This window comes from Carassius auratus, chromosome 22, assembly GCF_003368295.1.
Source record: "Carassius auratus strain Wakin chromosome 22, ASM336829v1, whole genome shotgun sequence".
In the NCBI taxonomy this organism is placed as follows: Eukaryota; Metazoa; Chordata; class Actinopteri; order Cypriniformes; family Cyprinidae; genus Carassius; species Carassius auratus.
In genome coordinates, this window is record NC_039264.1 from 28,434,538 (window position 1) to 28,453,638 (window position 19,101).

The 19,101-nt window shown below is 40.1% G+C and overlaps 1 protein-coding gene across 1 annotated transcript; it reads right to left on the reverse strand.

Annotated features, from left to right (window-relative positions):
- Nucleotides 1-958: 958 nt before the first annotated feature.
- LOC113040559 (uncharacterized) lies at nt 959-7,406 on the reverse strand. The gene is made up of 7 exons (XM_026198864.1): nt 7,289-7,406; nt 6,588-6,906; nt 6,086-6,400; nt 2,692-2,991; nt 1,622-1,948; nt 1,092-1,238; nt 959-963 (listed from the first exon to the last, which is right to left on the reverse strand). The coding sequence occupies exons 2-7, from the start codon at nt 6,808-6,810 to the stop codon at nt 959-961; spliced, it is 1,317 nt and encodes a 438-aa protein (XP_026054649.1). The 5' UTR covers nt 6,811-6,906; nt 7,289-7,406.
- Nucleotides 7,407-19,101: the final 11,695 nt, after the last annotated feature.

Below are 19,101 nucleotides of genomic sequence, written 5' to 3' on the forward strand. Positions count from 1 at the left end.
GAAACACAAAACACCATCATGGTAACACACGTGATACTTAAATAATGCAAAAAACTTTCATTAAGCAACAGAAGATGTAACATAAAGCTCAAATGTACATAACTGATAACAAGAACTATTTAAAAACATGATTATTTAAACAAAATACTTTCAAACGTGGAGTGTCACGCAGGGAATTCTGGGAATATCAGTTTACAGTTTTAGACTGTAAATTATACATTGATTTGTTCTTTTTTTACTTCTAAAAGCTGTATAATTAACAGAATTTTACTGTAAATTTACATTAAATGCTTTGTTAGATCTTTTACAGTTTTTCCCTGTATATAGTACGGGAACTTACTGTTAACCTATTATCAGTTTTTTTCCGTAGCGTTTTTACAAAATTTTACAGTTAAAATTACACTTATTTTTTACAGTGTAATTCATATGACTTGCACAGCAGACAGTAACAGTCATAGAATATAATGTAAAACAATATGTTACCAAAATACTTATTTGGCATTGTTTGGATACTTATATCCATGTCTTATAGTACAGATACTAAAATTTCACTCTCTGAGATTAAGCGTTTCAAGGAGACTTAATATGATCAACCCTTGCTGGATTTGATTTGCCTTAAGTTAGTAATTTGATAACTTTAAACAAACACTCTATCAATGTTACTGGAAGAAAATTCAGCTAAAGCTTCGAGAATGTTCCCTTTTAGTAAAGCAATGACAAAACAATAATAAACTCTGGTAACACTTAATTTTAATCTATTAATTGCTTATTACTAATAACTATGACTTCTCTCTCAATAAATTCTTAATTTTCCTCTAATTAACAGTGAGTAAGGTAGTTGTTAAGTTTATATATCGGGTAGGTTTATTAGGGATGTAGTATGAGGTCATGTACAGTACAATAAGGCATTAATATGTGCTTAATTATCACGAATACATGACTAATATTCGAGTAATATTCAATCTAATAAACAACTAATCAATGTAATCATAAAATAACGTGTTACCCAAACTCTTAATTTGGTCAATTTGGATAAAAATGTATAACATTTAAAAGATTCTGCTTTTGCACAATCAATCTCAATTTTGTACAGTCAGTTCTATGTAATACTTGCCATTCATTTTTTGCACGTTTGTAAATCACAAAAGCAGTTGCTGCAGCCGTGACCAACAGAAAAGCAGCACCACCAATAACAGCAGCATATTTTCCTACTACATCACCCGAAGGTGGACCTGTACCTAGGATAGCGAAAGACACACAGTCGGCATTACTAGAAATCAACTGATAATCAACTTTACCAGTACATTTGATTGACATCTACAGCTTTCTACTTTCAGCAGAAGGTTGTGTGATGTTGATGAATGTAGCCTGATGTAAATTTATTTATTTGTTGATTATTATTAGCAACGGTGGCTTACATATGAAAATTAGGCATTTCTCACAGAAATCTAACAATGGAAAAAAATGGTAAAATCCATAGTTTGACTCAACGTGAACAAATATCTGTTGCTTTGATTTGCATGTGGAGATGATGGAGATGATCAACGGTGAAAACGTTTGCAGTAGGATTCAAATATTTCAAACTGTTTTCTAAGGCACTGAAGGAATGAATTACACTCACCAGAGACAGTAACACTGAAGCTCCTAATGATGCTGAATCTGCTGCTGCTGATCTGTAGTTTAAATTCTCCAGAGTCTGTGGTTCTGATGTTCATGATGGTCAGAGATCCAGTCTGATGATCCAGCTTCAGTCTGTCTCTGAATCTCTCTTTACACTGAACATCTGTACAGATCTTACTGCGATCTCCAGTGATTTCAGCGATGTGAAAGTTGTTAAAGTACCATATAATCAGATTATTTGTATTTTTTACATTAGGAACTAAAGTAACAGATTCTCCCCCCTTCACTGACTTTCTCTTCATTGCATCTCGTTCAGCAGCGGGAACATCTGAAACACAAACCAACAGCTGCTGAAGGAGCTTTTTGTAGACAAAAACACACAAACAAACAAAACTACAGTACACTGGGCAAGAAAGTGATTATGCATACTTTTTCTTGACTTTAAGTCTGAAAAGATCTGCACATAAGAGTTTTGTTCAATGTATATTCACTAATTCACAAACACTCTCATTATAAACTACAAAGTCTTCATCCAAGAGCAATGGATGAGATCTGTTTTGGCAGGGTACTGAAGTAAGAAACCAACAAGGCACACCTTAATCAAATACTTGTGCTGTTTGAGATGCTTTCCTATATGGCAGATGCATTCTAGAATGACAGCAGGGACAGCAAGTACATCTGCTAAATTATCATTCCATTTCAATGACTGACACAGTGCAATGTCACTGTTTTGATTTCCTGATACATAAATAAGCAATTCGTTTTTTCTTTCTTTTTTTTTTGCATGTGTATTAAACCTTGTTGACCAAGGATTTTTTAATGAAATACCTATTATGCCTTTTCTTGATTTTGTTTTTATGACCAAATGTTCAAAAGCTTATATTCCACATTTTTGGATTTGTTACACACTCTATGTCTCTATATGAAGCCCCGCCTTTTGAAAAGCGCAGTGTGCTCTGATTTGCCTGGCAGGACCAGTGTGTTGTGATTGGTCAACTGTTTCGAGTGTGTTTATAAACTTATGATTTGTCAGTCTGAGCAAACACAGTATATAAGTTAAGTCTGACTCACCACTGACAGCAACATTGAAGATCCTGTCACTGTTGCGGCTGATCATCAGTAGTTTATATTCTCCAGAGTCTGTGGTTCTGAAGTTTGTGATGGTGAGATCAGCCGTGTGACTGTCCAGCTTCAGTCTTTCTCCGAATATCTCTTTACACTCAACATCTATACAGATCTTACTTTGTGTATAAATTATTTCTGCTATGCGAATGGTATTAAAATACCATCTAATTCTGTCTTGTTGGGTCATTTTAACACCAGTGTGTAGAGCGACTGAATCTCCCTCCATCACTGCCAGACCAAGTGCATCTGAAAAAGAAACAAGCAGTTCATTAAAAGCTATTTTTTTGAGTACTGCTGTAAAAATTGTCACAGTTGTACTCAGTTTTGTTTGATTTGCCATTTTGCTTAGCTGATTTGTCACTAATCACCTCAATTGCTTTTGTATTTTTAAGGGGATAGTTTACCCAATAATTCATATTTTAATATATTAAATACATTTAATTTAATACATGTCATTAAATACATGTCATTAAATACATGTTTCAAATTCGTAAGACCTTCGTTCATCTTCGGAACACAAATTAATATATTTTTGATGGAATCTCAGAGCTGTCTGATCCACTCCATAGACAGCAACGTAGCAAGGAGATCTGTAAAATAATTCATGTAACATCAGTGGTTCAACTGCAATTATACAAATAAACAATAATACTTTTTGTGCGCAAAAAAATAATCTAAATAAATAAATAAATAAATGTTTGTTCAACAATTTGTCTCCTCCTCATCACCCTAGCACCATTTTTGGAGAGGATCTGCTGGATGTAAACAGCGTATGCTGTTCTGTGTCAGCTGTGACATGCTGGATCTGTTTACTATGTTGTTGTGATTCGATCTGAACGTAAACAGGGTACCCGTGTGACGCAGCTCAAGTTGAGCTTCATTGTCATTCCAATCATGTCAGCGAGCCAAAAAGAATCATACGTCGAGCTACAGAAGGAAATCCTGGCCGGTGTAGGTCTGTCTCCCATCGCCGTGGCCCAATTGTTCCGAACATGGGAATACAACAGTTGGATCCCAGCGCTGCCCAAGTGGCGGAACGCGTTGTTGTGGACCGGTATCTGCATGCCCTGCCACGGCCCCTTCGGCAGGCAGCCGGAATGAGGAACCCGCAGACCGTAGGAGATCTCGTCGAGGCAGTCGAACTAGCGGAAGCGACATTACGTCGAGAGGCTGGGGAGCGAGCACCGCCATTTGCCCGGAGGGTGTACCAGGAGCGACGCACACCAGAGGGCACCCAGCGCACAGCCAGCAGGTCAGTGGTTCCCGGCGTACAAGACGAACCAATGCCAACTGAGCCACCACCCTCACCCAATCGCTTCTGGCTGGCAGGCTGTGCAGTCCATCTGGAACCACCGTGAAGGGCACCCCAGAGTGAAGTTTTCATCAATGGCCGCCCGTTTACAGCTCTGTTGGACTCCGGGAGCGCATTAAGCCTGGTCCAGTCCTCCATATTTCCCCCTCGGGTGGGAACCAAAGCCCACATATCCATCACATGTGTCCACGGTGACACCCAAAGTGTACCTACCCTTGTGGTAACCATATCCACGAAAACTGGCACCGGGCCCCTGGAAGTGGGTGTGGTCAGGGACTTGCATGTACCCGTGCTGCTGGGGAGAGACTGGCCAGGATTTGACCAACTACTCACCCGAGTAACCCAGCCTGCCAGCCCTGCCGGGAACCGCACAAGGAAAAAAGACCTCCGCCGAGCTCCCCGACGGTGCCCTGCCCTCCTAGCATCGGACAGCGCCCTAGATGGTGAGTCCCCCCCCAAAGTTCTAACCTTTTTTATGACGTCTTCCAGCAGGTTAGGGGTGGAGGAAAATTTGTGGAGGAGCAGCTCGGGGATGATCGGCTGAAGTACTGCTGGAAGCAAGTAAGGGTGGTTGAGGGAAAAGAGGTCCAACCACCACCGCACCCGACCCCTCGCTTCGTGGTCCAAAATGGCCTGCTGTACTGTCATTGAGCTCGCTCATTCCCATCCGATGGCTGGCCACCTGGGGGCGCAGAATACTACCCAACGGATCCGAGACAGATTCCACTGGCCTGGCATGGAGGTGGAGATCAAACGATTCTGTCAGGCTTGTCCGGACTGCCAACGGACGTCGCCACAAACCCCTCCCCCTCATCGAGGTGCCCTTAGAGCGAATAGGAATGGATTTAGTAGGGCCGCTGCCAAAGTCCGCCCAGGAGCACGAACATATATGAGTCATCGTGGACTATGTGACCCGGTACCCCGAAGCCATTCCACTGCGCAAGGCTACCTCCAAGGCCATCGCCCAGGAGGTCTTCCTGCTGTGTAGCCGGGTCGGCATCCCCCGAGAGATATTGACCGACCAGGGCACTCCCTTCATGTCCCGGACGATGGCTGACCTGTGCCGCCTCCTCAAGGTACAGCAGCTTCATACCACCGTCTACCAACCTCAGACCGATGGGCTGGTCGAAAGGTTCAATCAGACATTGAGGCGGATGCTCCGTTGCGTGGGCCAGTGTCTGATCTGTCCGCAGGAGGGAAAAGTGGCAGCCATTCTCTCGGCCCCGAGGCCCATCTCGGGATAGCATGGGAGCCGTGCTATCCCAAATGCAAGATGGTGAGGAACACCCGGTGGTCTACATCAGTAGGTGGAACAACAGTACGCGGCGGTGGAGAAGGAGGCGCTGGCCGTCAAGTGGGCAGTCCTGGAGCTGAAGTATTATCTACTGGGACGGAAATTCACCCTCATCACCATTTTTTTCAGGTATGTCATTTTGCATGTCAAACCGTGAATAAAGATCAGATTCCATCAAAAATATCTTAATTTGTGTTCTAAGATGAAAAAAGGTCTTACAGGTTTGGAAGGACATGAGGGTGAGTATTTAATGAACTAACCCTGTAAGTTCGATTGTTTCTATTTCTCATTGTTGAATGTGCATTGCATATATTTTTGGACCTGCTCATGTCAGCTTTACAGCCCATTACTGAAGTGGCCAGTTCTTTTAAATTAATTTATTACAAAATTGAACTCTTGTGGCTGGTTCAAGCTACATCAAACCACAATTACATTTTTTAAATCGTTGCTGCATGACTAAAATACAGAGGAAAAGGGTGGAAGTGCCCTTTTGCCAAAAATGTGTGGAACTTTCACACCCATTAGCTGCTGGGCTTGTTCAGCCAGTTTGAGGCATACAAAAAAAAAAAATAATAATATAAACTCAGTAAGAAAGAATGGAGAAAGAGTAAATATTGTTAAGTAAATACATTTACTTTTCATGTGTATTAATGGATATATATATATATATATAATTTTTTTTTTATTTTTTTATCTGCAATAGAAGATGCACTGAATGACTAAGTGACACTCACCAGTGACAGTAACACTGAAGCTCCTAATGATGCTGAATCTGCCGCTGTTGATCTGTAGTTTATAAAGTCCAGAGTCTGTGCTTATACAGTTTGTGATGGTCAAAGATCCATGCACAAATTTCAGTCTGTCTCTGAATCTCTCTTTACACTGACCATCTGTACAGATCTTACTCTGATCTCCAGTGATTTCAGCGATGTGAGAGTCGTTGAAATACCACATCATCAAATCATTTGGGTGGTTTATTACACCAGGATCTAAACTGACAGATTCTCTCACGTTTTTCTTCATTTTGTCTAGCAGAGTAGCAGGAATGGCTGAAATACAAACCAACATCTTTCAAAACTAACAGCTTACCAAAGGATATGATTTCTTTTCAAATCAAACTGAACAGTTTAATGACTCAGACCTGAATACTGGATACTGAATATCACCACAATAAATATCTATATGTTATTCAAACACAAATAACCCTGACTTTTATTCATTAATTTAATGACTTACCACTGACAGAAACACCAAAGATTATTTCACTGTTATGACTGTTGATTAGTAGTTTATAAAGTCCAGAGTCTGTGAGTGTGGTGTTCATGATGGTCAGAGATCCAGTCTGATGGTCCAGCTTCAGTCTGTCTCTGAATCTCTCTTTACACTGTTCATCTGTACAGATCTTACTCTGATCTCCAGTGATTTCTGCTATACGATCGACATGAAAATACCATCTCATTCTTTCTTGTTGGGATTTGTTAAGTCCAGTGTATAGAGTGACTGCATCTCCCCTCCATCACTGACACTGACACTACATCTGGACCAACAGATGCAACTGAAGAAGAAATAACAGATTGTAAGAAGAAATATGTCTCAAAATATAATACATGCATGTTTCCTCAAACATTCAATTTAAAACGGCACTAGTTTTATATGATACATATATATGTCTAAAAATATAACAATGTATAATCATACACGCATAGCTAATTAAAACAGAAAAAAATATTGCATGTCTGTCTAGTGTACAGTGACTAAATCCGATACAAAAATCAAACGGCATAACATCACTTTTTCTTTCTTTCTTTTTTTATATAGGCTATATTTTTTCACACACACACACACACACACACACACACACACACACACACACACACACACACACACACACACACACACACACACAAATATATGCTACTATAAAGCATATGTCTTACCTGGCACGAAGAATGTACACAATATGATGCACAAAATAAAGACCTTCATTTTGAATTAATGCAGATTCTATCGAAATAAAAAGTATTTTTATTAAGTCACACCTCACTGGCAGTCCACCCTGAGTGAAGAAAGTAAATTCTGTCCCGGTAACATAATAAAAAAAAAAAAAAAAAAAAAAAAAAAAAAAAAAAACCAGACGAACGTGTCTGTGTAGCGTGGGATGTGTGACGATGTGTGACGATGTGTGACGATGTGTGAAAGTAGCCTAAGGCTAACGAAAGTTGTCCGAAAATAAATACAACGCAAATGAGGCAGAGTCCTTCAATGTAACTTGTTTTGTCAAACGTTTTTTATTTAACATATGGGAACAGAAAATAAAATACACTAACCTTTTGAAAAATTAGAAAGCCTCTCAGTCAAGAAAACTTTATTATTGTTTTCTTTTCTGTGATTGATGCTTCATTGGCATTTCTGTAGCCTATTAATTACTTTGAAGGCATTTATTTATTTTAATTCAAATAAAATGTGACAAAAACAAAACAAAATTACAAATTAAAAAAACAGAAAAACGTTTTCACCACATGATGGCATGATTTTACCATCACTATCATTTTGTTTCTTCTTATTGACATTTATAGGAACAATTTCGGCAATTGTATCAATTAAGTCAGTGTTGAAATGCTCAAGACAATATGTGCACACAATAAACTATACAGTTTTCACTTGTAACCTTTAGGTAAATGAAAGTACTGAATGATTAGTAAGAACCCAGTTCAGACAGGTTTTCATCGATTCATTTAATTTGATTATAAATCTATTCTGTGTAAGAGGGAAGTCAGACTGTGTCTGTGAGGTTCATAACCGCAGCACAGGAAGAAGCCCTTCACCAACAAAATAAACAAAGATGAAACAAAACAGTCGCTGAAGCACAATATATTTGTCCACCTACTGTAACAGATCAAAATCAGATTTCTGATGAAAACCGACTGCAGCAGCTTTCAGTTTGACTCAGATGTTGAGCTGCTCGTGCCATACCTCAGTTAAGACCTGAGATAATATCAGAAGATCTTCATCATTTGCAACAACTGAATGATCATAAAACATTTTAATATCCATAAGACTTAAAACATCCTAAAGTCAAGTTGTATAACACAATGTAGCTAGTTACACTATCTACTTTAATGTATCTAACACAGTCAGAAAACTGCCATTCACTGAAATCATATCAAAATGTTTTTCATTTTACTACTATCAAATACAGTTAAAGCCTTAGTAAGATCCAGAAGAACATTTCTATGTTATATTTATAATCAAAACACACATTCACAGTGTGCATGTGTGTGTGTGAACTAGGAGGGCCAAACTCTGTCGAGGGAGGATTCACATCAGATTGATTTTTATCAGCAGTTACAGTAGTCGTATTATTACATCACTTTTCACTGAACAACTGAAGACAATGCTTCGGACACTTAGTTTGTTCTATTTGTGCAGTTGGCATCTGATCGGTAAGTTGCAAACACATTTTTATGGCCTAGTTTCTTGCACTTGTTTTACAGTAATAACGCTTCTGCTGCTGTTTTCAGTGAGCCTGTTTTAATGAGATAAATACAAAAATATGAAACTATTGAAAATGTCAATTGACTAAGTGCATGTGCAAATGCACATATTTATATTACTCTGCAAGCAGATAAAATGCACTAAAGACCAAATGACTGGTTCACATTGTCTGTTCATGTATATATGTATCACATATCTTTGGCATCTCTGATTGTATTCTTCAGTTCATGTTTAATGGTTACAGACAACATCTGATTTCACGCTTTATAAACCATCTGGAGCCTTAATCTGTGATTAAACATGTTCTTCAGGTGTATTTAGTGAGACAGTGTCAGTGATGGAGGGAGATTCTGTCACTCTGAACACTGACTTTGCTGAAATACATAAAGACGATGACATAATGTGGAATGTTGTAGCTGAACACACTCGGATAGCTGAAATCAACAGAGATCCTGCAATCTTCTACACATATAACGGTCCTGATGAGAGATTCAGAGACAGACTGAAGCTGGACTATGAGACTGGATCTCTGACCATCACAGACATCACAACTCAACACGCTGGAGACTATGAAGTAAAGATAAGTGGAGCTAAACTGTCATCAAAAACATTCAGCGTTTCAGTTTATGGTGAGTAGAAATCATTTGTTCAAGCGATCAAGTTCTTGTTTTATTAAAGTGATATTTGGGGTTCAGCTTCAACTGTGTTGGTGGTTTAAAATTGATTAACACAAACACTGAGCTTAATGTCTACAGAAGTATGAATATTCCTTTAACTACATATTGAAATGTTTAATCATTTCACAGTTTTAGATGACATGCTCTCACCGACCTTCAACACACTAAACTGAATATAACACTGTTGTTTACATTTATTCATATTTCTGTTCGTTACCTTGTTTCCCAGCTCCTCTGCCCACTCCTGACATTACCAGAGATTGTTCATCATCATCATCATCATCATCATCATCATCATCATCATCATCGTCATCCTCATCACAGCAGAATTGTTCACTGGTGTGTTCAGTGGTGAATGTGGGTCATGTGACTCTCTCCTGGTACAAAGGAAACAGTTTATTGTCCAGCATCAATGTGTCTGATCTCAGCATCAGTCTCTCTCTACCTCTAGAGGTGGAATATCAGGAGAAAAACAGCTACAGCTGTGTGATCAACAATCCCATCACAAACCAGACCACACATCTCAACATCACTCAGGTCTGTCAGCCATGTGCAGGTATGCTAGTGTTAATTTTGTTGGTGGTTAAGATGATCTATCAAGTTATACAGTGCTTTTGTTTCATAGTGTATCTGGTCGGGCAAATAGATTCAATCACTCTAATGGCTCATTTCGCTCATTACAGATCAGGGTGTATCTTTATTTTACACAGTGCTGATTTCTGCGGCTGCTGGATCTCTGTTGATTTTAGCTGCGGTCATGATGTGCTGCATCTGCAGGAAATGTAGAAAAACAGGTCAGCAGAACATGCAAATAATTTATACAAATATTTATATTTTTTAAAACTGAAATTTTTATATAATATTGTAAATTTTGTTTTAACACGTTCATTATAGTTAATGCAGTCCGGAAACACGAGGAAGAAAGAACTGAATCAGCATTGTTTAATCCAACAACACGAAAAAAAGTAATCATAAAATATCTTTTTTTTTTGAACAGTAGGTGGCACTGTGCTCTAACTGCTCATGTACTGTCAGGTCATGCTTGATTCCACGAATCCACTAATACATTGCAGAGATTTAGTCTCACATCCGTATTTGCATAAACTTTGTAAAAATCGTAAGTATGCTTTATGAGAACAGTTTGATCTATCAAAAAAAAAAAAAAAAAAAAAAAAAGATTTTTCTGAAGATTCTAAAATGCGGAAAATCTTGATTTGCAGAAACCATGCTTATTTGGAGCAAATTTGGCCTGTTGGTGGCACTGTAGAGTTTGAGTTAGAGACTCTAAATTTTCTGTGGTTAATGTTGAGACTGCCCTCTATCTGTGTGCCAAATTTCATAACTTTCCCCATAAGCTGTTCTATGGGCTGCCATAGACTTCATGAATAAAAAAAAAAAAAAAAAGAAAAAAAAAAAACCTTTGTTAATCTAAAATATCCAAACCAGAGCTTTATACAATTAGTTTGTCAGTGAAACGAAAGTATGACACAAAGCTCTGTTCACCATGTGACCTGTGCTGAAGTCTGGTCTTGAGCTGCAGCTGCTCTGTGGTTCATGATTATGTGAGGGGAAATGCAGCTTTAGCAGCCATTTGGTTGATTTGTAGACGTGCAGCAAGAACAAGTATCTTTGGTGTTGCTTTTGTGTAAACAGTACAGCGGTTACCATGACCAACCTTCAGAGATAAAATTTACCTTTTTGTTTATTTAACTGCTTAAAAAGTCATGTGATGAATGAGACTGATATCATTTCCTTTTGCCGCTCTGTTCAGTAATAGAAGTTTTTTTAATTGCTGTCACATCAGCAGATTCCTGACTGAGTTTGTGTTTCCTTTGCAGAAATCAAAGGAGGGGCCGGTATATGAAAACATCCCCAAAAAATTATGATAAAAGTTGCCTTCTGTATCTACTGGAAATTATAGAGGTCATGCAAGTCTGTGCATCACAACTTTGGATTTCTTCAAATATTTTCTTACAGGATGTCTATATATATTTTTTTTTCTAACCCGTATGCACATATTGTTAATATAATTGGTTAAAGTGATGTTGCTCTGTATTAGTGTAATTTAATGATGTGCAAACAGCATCCAGAAACTTAAATAAAACGTTCTGTGTTCTCATCATCTGAAAATGTATCTAGCGTTCATTATTAAATATAGATCCTACCCTTCACCCGCTCATTGTCTATGTATAATACTGCTCTCTCACACTTGTTTTTTGTTTGTTTGTTTTGTTTGATTTCAATCTTTCTCTCTTTCTGTCTTTTGCTCTCGCTCTCTTTCTTTACACCCACAATAAAATGTATGTTTTAGCAAATGTAATAAAGTACAAGCAAATCATCACTCTCTATTGCCTCAAGCAGAAAACTATTAAAATGATGTTTTCACAGAGGAACTGCTTGGAGTGATGATATTGGATTTTGTGCTACCTCCCATTGCCTGTTTGAAAAATAATAAACTCAGTTACATTTAGATGACATAAAAATGTCATACTAATATCTTATTTTATCAGCTATGCATTCACAAACTCAGTCACTGTGAAAGTCTTGACATTTGCCAAGTAGAGTAACCCATACTCGTTATTGGTGCTCTGCATTTAACACATCCAAGTGCACACACAGCAGTGAGAAGTGAACACACACCTGGAGCACATCAGCCATGGGTATTGAGGGTGGAAGAGGGCGCTGCTCAATTCGCTCCCCCTCACCTAAAACTCCTGCCAGCACCAAGACTCGAACCTGAAATTTACAGGTAACTTGTCCAACTCGTTGGCTTTTTTTGTTTCAGTTTATTAAAAGTGATTTCCTGCATTTGGACCCAGACCCTGTTCCTTCCACGGCATCCTCTTCGCTGTGTCGTGACAGAATTCAGCCATAAAAAATAGGTCCATGGATTCCCCTGAGGCGGCGGTGTCCGTCCAGAAAGCTCCGGTGGCGGCGGTGGCCGCTCACGATTCCCCGGAGGGGGTGGTGTCCACTCACGATCCTGGTTCAAGTTTTCTCTCTGTGTCATGGAGTCTTTATTTTCTGTCACCCAGTTTCCTCACATAAGAGGTCTTCGCGGGTCCAAAAATTTGTGCCCGAACCCGACAGAGACCCGTAATGTACTACACCGAACCGACCCGGACCCGTCTATTATTTCAAAAGCTGGACCCGGACCCGTGTAGATCCGAGAAATGCCTACCCGGACCCGACCCGGACCCGTATATTATTTGAAATCTGGACCCGAACCCGCCGGGAAGACACAGACCCGACTGGACCCGACGTTCACATATTCCACCTTAAATTGCTATTACAAGTCAATAAACCTGTTGCGAAGAATACAGCTTTTTGTCTTACCTAATTTAAAGAGCCGTAGTCTCTCTTCCTTGTACCTGACTGCCTGTGATGCATTACAATCCTCCGACAAGAAAGTTATTCATGTTATTCCTCTCGTTGTTCCAAGTCCAAGCTGAATCCACTCATTATTTCAGCTTCAAAAGTCCACTTGATGTCACGGTGAAGGATAACAAATGCTACTGTGCACATGTACATTCTGACTCGAGTTAATTCGTATAATAACTTACACTGTTTGCCTTTTGAACTATAATAACAATCGCTCGTGAAATGCCATGGCCGCTGACGTTATTTATTTGCTATCATCTGATCTCTTTGCTCTCTGCTCTGCATCGAGTCTGAATCTGAACCACTAAAACTTAAAAATTAAACGTTTCATTTATAATATTATAAAGATGGGAGAAAATGTAAAACGCGGTTTGGCGGTCGAAGTGTCCCTCACTGCTTGCCATAGAAACATGAAATGCGCTCGAGACTGCACATGTGTGCTAGCTGTATCAACCTAAAATGCTTTAACGCAATTTGAGCGTCATACAAAACATTCATGTGACAGTTCACCTCAGATTGTGTTGCTGATTTGAAATATATTAAACATGAGTGTGTCAAGTCTGCAAGCATTACCGTGCGTGCACTTGTATTAACTGCGAGCGAGAGAGAGAGAGAGAGAGAGAGAGAGAGAGAGAGAGAGAGATCACTTTTTTTGGCTCACTCTTTTCCTAATTTTACAACTTGCAAGTTACAAAAACACAAGCAGTCTTTGATCACGGCCGGATGTTCTCCGGGTCCGATGACTCCGATCGCACGGGTATTACACACAATGTTAAACAGACTCAGGACCCGAGGTAATAGATTCGGACCCGACCCAGACCTGGCTGATGATTTAAAATATAGACCCGAACCCGTACGGGTCACAGGTTTAAGTCCGGGGTCGACGGGTCTCGGGTGCACTGTGAAGACCTCTACCTCACATTCCCTTGTGGTTCTAGTTCCTTGCTGTGTCAAGGGAAGCTTTCTGTGCCCGACTACACCATTGGGTTCCGCATGTTAGCTGCCACTGATTGGAACGAGCCTGCACTAGTTGCACGTTTCCTGGAGGGGTTAAATGCAGATCTCAAGGATGAGTTTTATGCTCGTGACTGCACACTGCACAAATCCTGAGCCACCTGCAGTCCTGAATCCACCTCCTGTCTCCTATGAAGCTGCTCCATTTCCTGAATCTATGCAGGTGAGCAGGATACGGATCTCTCCTGCAGAACGTGGCGCATCCTGTAGCTCTGTATGTACTGTGGTCGTTCTGGCCACCTTGTCACCATTTGTCCTTCTAACAGACAGTGCTCTTCAGTAGGTCGGGGAAAACTGGCGAGCGCTACATCCCTCACCCCCTCTGGATTCCCTGTGGTACTTCGCTGGCCTGGTTCATCTGATTCTTGTACAGCTCTCATTGACTATGGTGCTGAAGAAAATCTTATTGACGAGACTTGGGTGCTGGAGAGGAACATTCTGTTAATTGAACTCAAGGGCTCCTACACTATTATGGCTCTAGATGGCAGTGTTCTGTCAAGAGTTCATTGAGCCACCATTCTGGCGAGTCTCTGACCTCTGGCAATCATTTATATACTATTTCTCTTCTAGTTTTATACTCTCCTGTAATGCCAGTTGTTTTAGGCCATCCTTGGTTTGTGCAGCATAATGCTCCGATTAATTGGGTTGAGGGAACCATTTTGTCTTGGAATTTATTTTGTCATGTTAAGTTTCTGGTCTCTGCTGTTGTCTCTTCTGTATCTCTGTTTCAGGAGAAGTCTGGTGACTTGTCAGGGGTTCCAGAGGAGTACCACGATTTGCAGGCTGTGTTCAGTCGTTCCCTGGTGGCTTCTCTCCCTCTGTCACGGTGTCTGGTCTGTGTTTCCCTGGGTTCAGTAGTGGTCTCACTTCCCCATAGGCACCTCATCGCAGTCACTACATTTCCCACTAAGCCTTGTCCCTTGTCCCAAATTGCACACCAGTTAATTGCGCTCAGCTGTCTTCACTTTCATCTGCATTATCCTGTCTATTTAAACCTGTCTGTTTTCTCTCTGTGTCATGGAGTCCTTATTTTCCGTCACCCAGTTTCCTCACATTCCCTTGTGGTTCTAGTTTCTTGTTTCTTGTTTGTTTCATGTTCTGACTGCTTACCTGGATTTTGACCTTGCTATTGGAGTATGAGTTTTGGATTACCCAATAAACACACAATGCTCTTGGATCTCTCGTCTCCTGTGTATCGATCGTTACACCCTCCTCATCGACCTTATGACTGCAGCATCGAGCTTCTTCCTGGTACCATCCCCCCTCGCAGGCGATTATACTCATTTTCCGTTCCCAAATGCGATGCTCTTGAGAAGTATCTTTCCCTCCCCTTGGGCACCTTTGTCCTGTCCTCCTCTCCAGCTGGCGCAGGGTTCTTCTTCGTCAAAAAGAATGTTTTCACGTAATTAGACTTCCGTAATGCTTATCACCTTGTGTGCATTAAAGAGGGCAACGAATGGAAGACTACGTTCAAAATGCCCTTAGGGCACTTTGAATATCGGGTTTTACAGTTTGGGCTGGTCAATGCCCCGGCCATGTTTCAAGCCCTCGTTAACGACATTTTGGTGGACATGTTAAATCAATCTTTTTTAAAGGCTGAGAAATGCGCATTTCACATCAGGTCAGTCACTTTTTGGGCTCAGTTGTTTGTGCTGAAGCAATCAGTATGGATCCGGCTAAGGTTTGTGCCGTCATTGAATGGCCGGTCCCTGAGATTCATACCGCGCTCCAATGTTTTTTTGGGGTTCGCACCCTGTTACCTCTACTAAGTCACGTTTTGACTGGTCAGAGTCTGCCCAAGGGGCGTTCGATTACCTTAAGAGATTTTTCACCTCTGCGCCCATTCTTATCACATCGGACCCCAGAGAGTTTCCCCCCTCCGCTTTCCGTCTCTCCTGTCATTACTACCACTTAGGCTCAGCTGTTTGCTATTGCCATCAGAGCTCGCATTGATCATCTACACACCTGTTCTTTCTCTACTCTAATTCTCGCTGCTATTTCCTTTTGCCTTTCTGCCGTAAGCTCCCTTTGTGGGCCATTTCTGTTCTGACAGCTGCATTAACTCTCAGGAGCCGGTGCTCGGCAGTCTGGCTTTGTTCTCTAAGTTTTCTACGGCTCTAATAAATTGCTTGTTTTCCGGTCATTCACCTCTGGGTCCGCTGTCCCACAGTGACAGATGACTGCTATGTTCAACAATTCAACAACAAAACACCTCAATCACTTAGGAGGCATTCTTGTCTACATCTGCTCCAGCGGTGAAACAATGGTGGACTGATAACAGCTCACTAACAGTGGGTGTAAGGTAAGACGCCAGTCCAGTCTGTGCTGAAACACTGTTGTCAATCAAACTATCGTGGGCAGGGCCTGTTTTTGTGATGTTTTAGGGTGGTTGTGTACGCACACTCCCAACACACATTTCAGTTCAAACAACTTGTAAAAGCTCATGTAGCCTCCAGGGACCCCTTTAAATGATTTAAGTGTCCAGCATGTACCACACCTTTTCAATAACTGATCATATTAACTCAAAAAGAATGAGTTACAGAAGATTAGCCTACTAGTTTACAGCATGCTTTGCTTCAGATTCTGCAGAGTAAACGTTGAATGCATTTTTGCACATGATTAATATTAGGGGAGATCTGTTAGTGTTTATTGCTGTTATGTTGGGTTGTTTGGGGTTTACCATTATGCAAAAGAGATTAGGTAATACAGAGAGTACCAGATTAATCTGCTACCTTGTTTGTGTCGGTGCTCTGTGAAGAGCATCAAAGATCTCTATTTACAATGTGTTCATGTAGCGTTGAGCAATGTAGCCGATCACAGACATGTTTGTCCCAGTCCAGAAGGCTTACTGTATGCTTTGTTTGGTAAAAAAAAACAACAACAACAAGTCAGCAAAGTCGTCTAATACACAATTCCTGTTAACAGCAAGTCTTATCTGGTACACAAAAAGATTGTCAGGCAAGAAGTTGACTGAGCAAGCCCAGAGAGGAACAGAAGCAGGAGACGATGCAATGACAATAATAAAAAGGAGCAGAGTTTGAGTAATATAGTTGCATATATGTTTCAATGCTCAGACTTTGTCTGACCAGCACAAATCCAACAGGTGTTATTATATATTTATTATCATTACAATTATACAAAAATAGTTTGTGTTCTCTTCCAAATGGCTTTTCTTATGATTTCATGTGCATGTCATGTCTAATGTCCCAGGCATAATTCATGTCACCAGATTTTCCTCCACAATGATGCCAGTTGTGTCTCCGCTACTGCATACAGTAAAGTCCAAGCACTCTTTGGCAAAAATTGATCTCTGCATATGAAGGTGTAGTCCATTTGTTCCTATACTACCACATGCCTGAGCTTGCCATTGGTCAAAAAGAGGAAAAATCTAAAATGAAACAGGTACATCAGTCATATAAGCTTATACGATATGTTATAAATATCCATTCATTAGATTACACATTGTATAAACATGTGTGATTTGTTCGTACAAGGTATCATTACATGCTTGGCCTGCGTGTTCATTGTATTTACAGTATGTCAGCATTTGCGTGTAGTGATCTGTTCTGTGAGTAGTATGTGCACCTATATAGAAATCACATCAACAACTGCAGCCACACGAAGGAGAACAGCAGTAACATGCACTGTACTCCTGTTATAGGACCTGACGACCGACCTGAACCTGTAATGAGAAATACAGACATCATTATTACTGGAGAGCAGCTGATAGCTTTGACTGATATTTACACCTTGTGATATAGATTCAACTGATAAATGGTGCCATCTGGTGGGTTTGCAAGTCAAAACAGAACACAACACTTTCATATAAATAATAACTGTAATTGTTGATGATGGATGTAAAGGTCATGATATTACCTTCGCATAAACTAAATACATTTAAAAAAAAATGTTAAGTTTGATTGTCCAGCTTCATTCTGTCTCTGAATCTCTCATCAACATATGAACAGGCTTTATGGGTACAGATAAAGCTAAGGTCTTCATTGATTTTCACTGAAGAGAATGTCATTAAAATGCCACGTCATTGAATCATTTAGGTTTTTTATTACGCCAGGATATAAAGTGACAGAGTCTCCCTCCTTCAATGAATTAATCTTTATTTCAACTCGTTGAGCAACAAGAACACCTTAAACACAGATCAACAGCTGCTGGGGATCTTCGTGTGTGTGCGTGTGTTTATTAAAGCTGCAGTAGGGAACTTTTGACGCTCTAGCGTTTAATAAACATAACTGCTTGCGTCTTGCGGAAGAACATTGTAGCCGGATCTGCTTCTCTCTGTTTATGTCTATGAAGAATCACAAAGGTACTGGGTTACTCCGCCGCAGTACCCCCCGAATCTAAAATAGTCAGAATATAAACACTTATTATAGGTGCACCCTAGTGATTCAGGACAAGCTAAAAACACGATTTGGAAAATGGATTCATGATTCATTCTTTTTGAACACAAACAAAGTTACGGACCGCAGCTCTGATTGGTTATTTTTTTTACCGGGAGCGATGGAGTTTCTGCAAATGGCAATAGGAGCACCGGGAGGATCCAGAGGAGCTTGATTTTTTCACAGATTATCTGTCTCATATTCTACTGTCAGGACGTAATGACAGGTTTAACAAATATGTAAAAAATATATTTTTTTACAAAAGTTACCTACTGCAGCTTTAAGTGTTAGTGTTTTGTGATCATCCATTTGTGTTGGAATGCAAAAGCACTGGTATAAATATCCTTTCCATCTCTTTTTTTATTTATTTTTTTCTTATAGAATGTCACTGTAGAAAAAACAAAATCAACTCACCAATTGCAACGCTGAACATCCTTGGAACGCAGTGTTGTCTGATGTTGATCTCTTGTTTATAAAGCCCTGAATCTGAGGTCCTGACATGACTGATAGCGAAGACCACATGCATTCCAGAGATGTTGATTGTTGCGATAGGTTGTAACATGTTTGAATCTGATACACTTACCAGTCATACTTTTCTCGTATCTGCATGAATGGAATGCATTAAAATGCTTCTTTGGTAATCTGCTAATGTCTCACACTTTCACAGCACTTTACTGTTTTAGATTATTTCCCTCCATTATCCCAGAAGTGCATATGATTAGCAGTCTGTTTCTTCTCTGGGTGATCAAACAGATGATGTGTCCGTGATGGAGGGAGATACTGTCACTC

What these genes read in the sequence shown, in the direction of transcription:
- LOC113040559 (XM_026198864.1), bottom strand. Translation starts at nt 6,810, where the DNA reads ATGAGATGGTATTTTCATGTCGATCGTATAGCAGAAATCACTGGAGAT. An exon ending in CTTCAATGTTGCTGTCAGTG is followed by an intron (nt 1,949 to 2,691) that starts GTGAGTCAGACT and finishes TTTGTGTTTCAG; the next exon opens with ATGTTCCCGCTGCTGAACGA. An exon ending in CTTCAGTGTTACTGTCTCTG is followed by an intron (nt 1,239 to 1,621) that starts GTGAGTGTAATT and finishes TCGCTATCCTAG; the next exon opens with GTACAGGTCCACCTTCGGGT.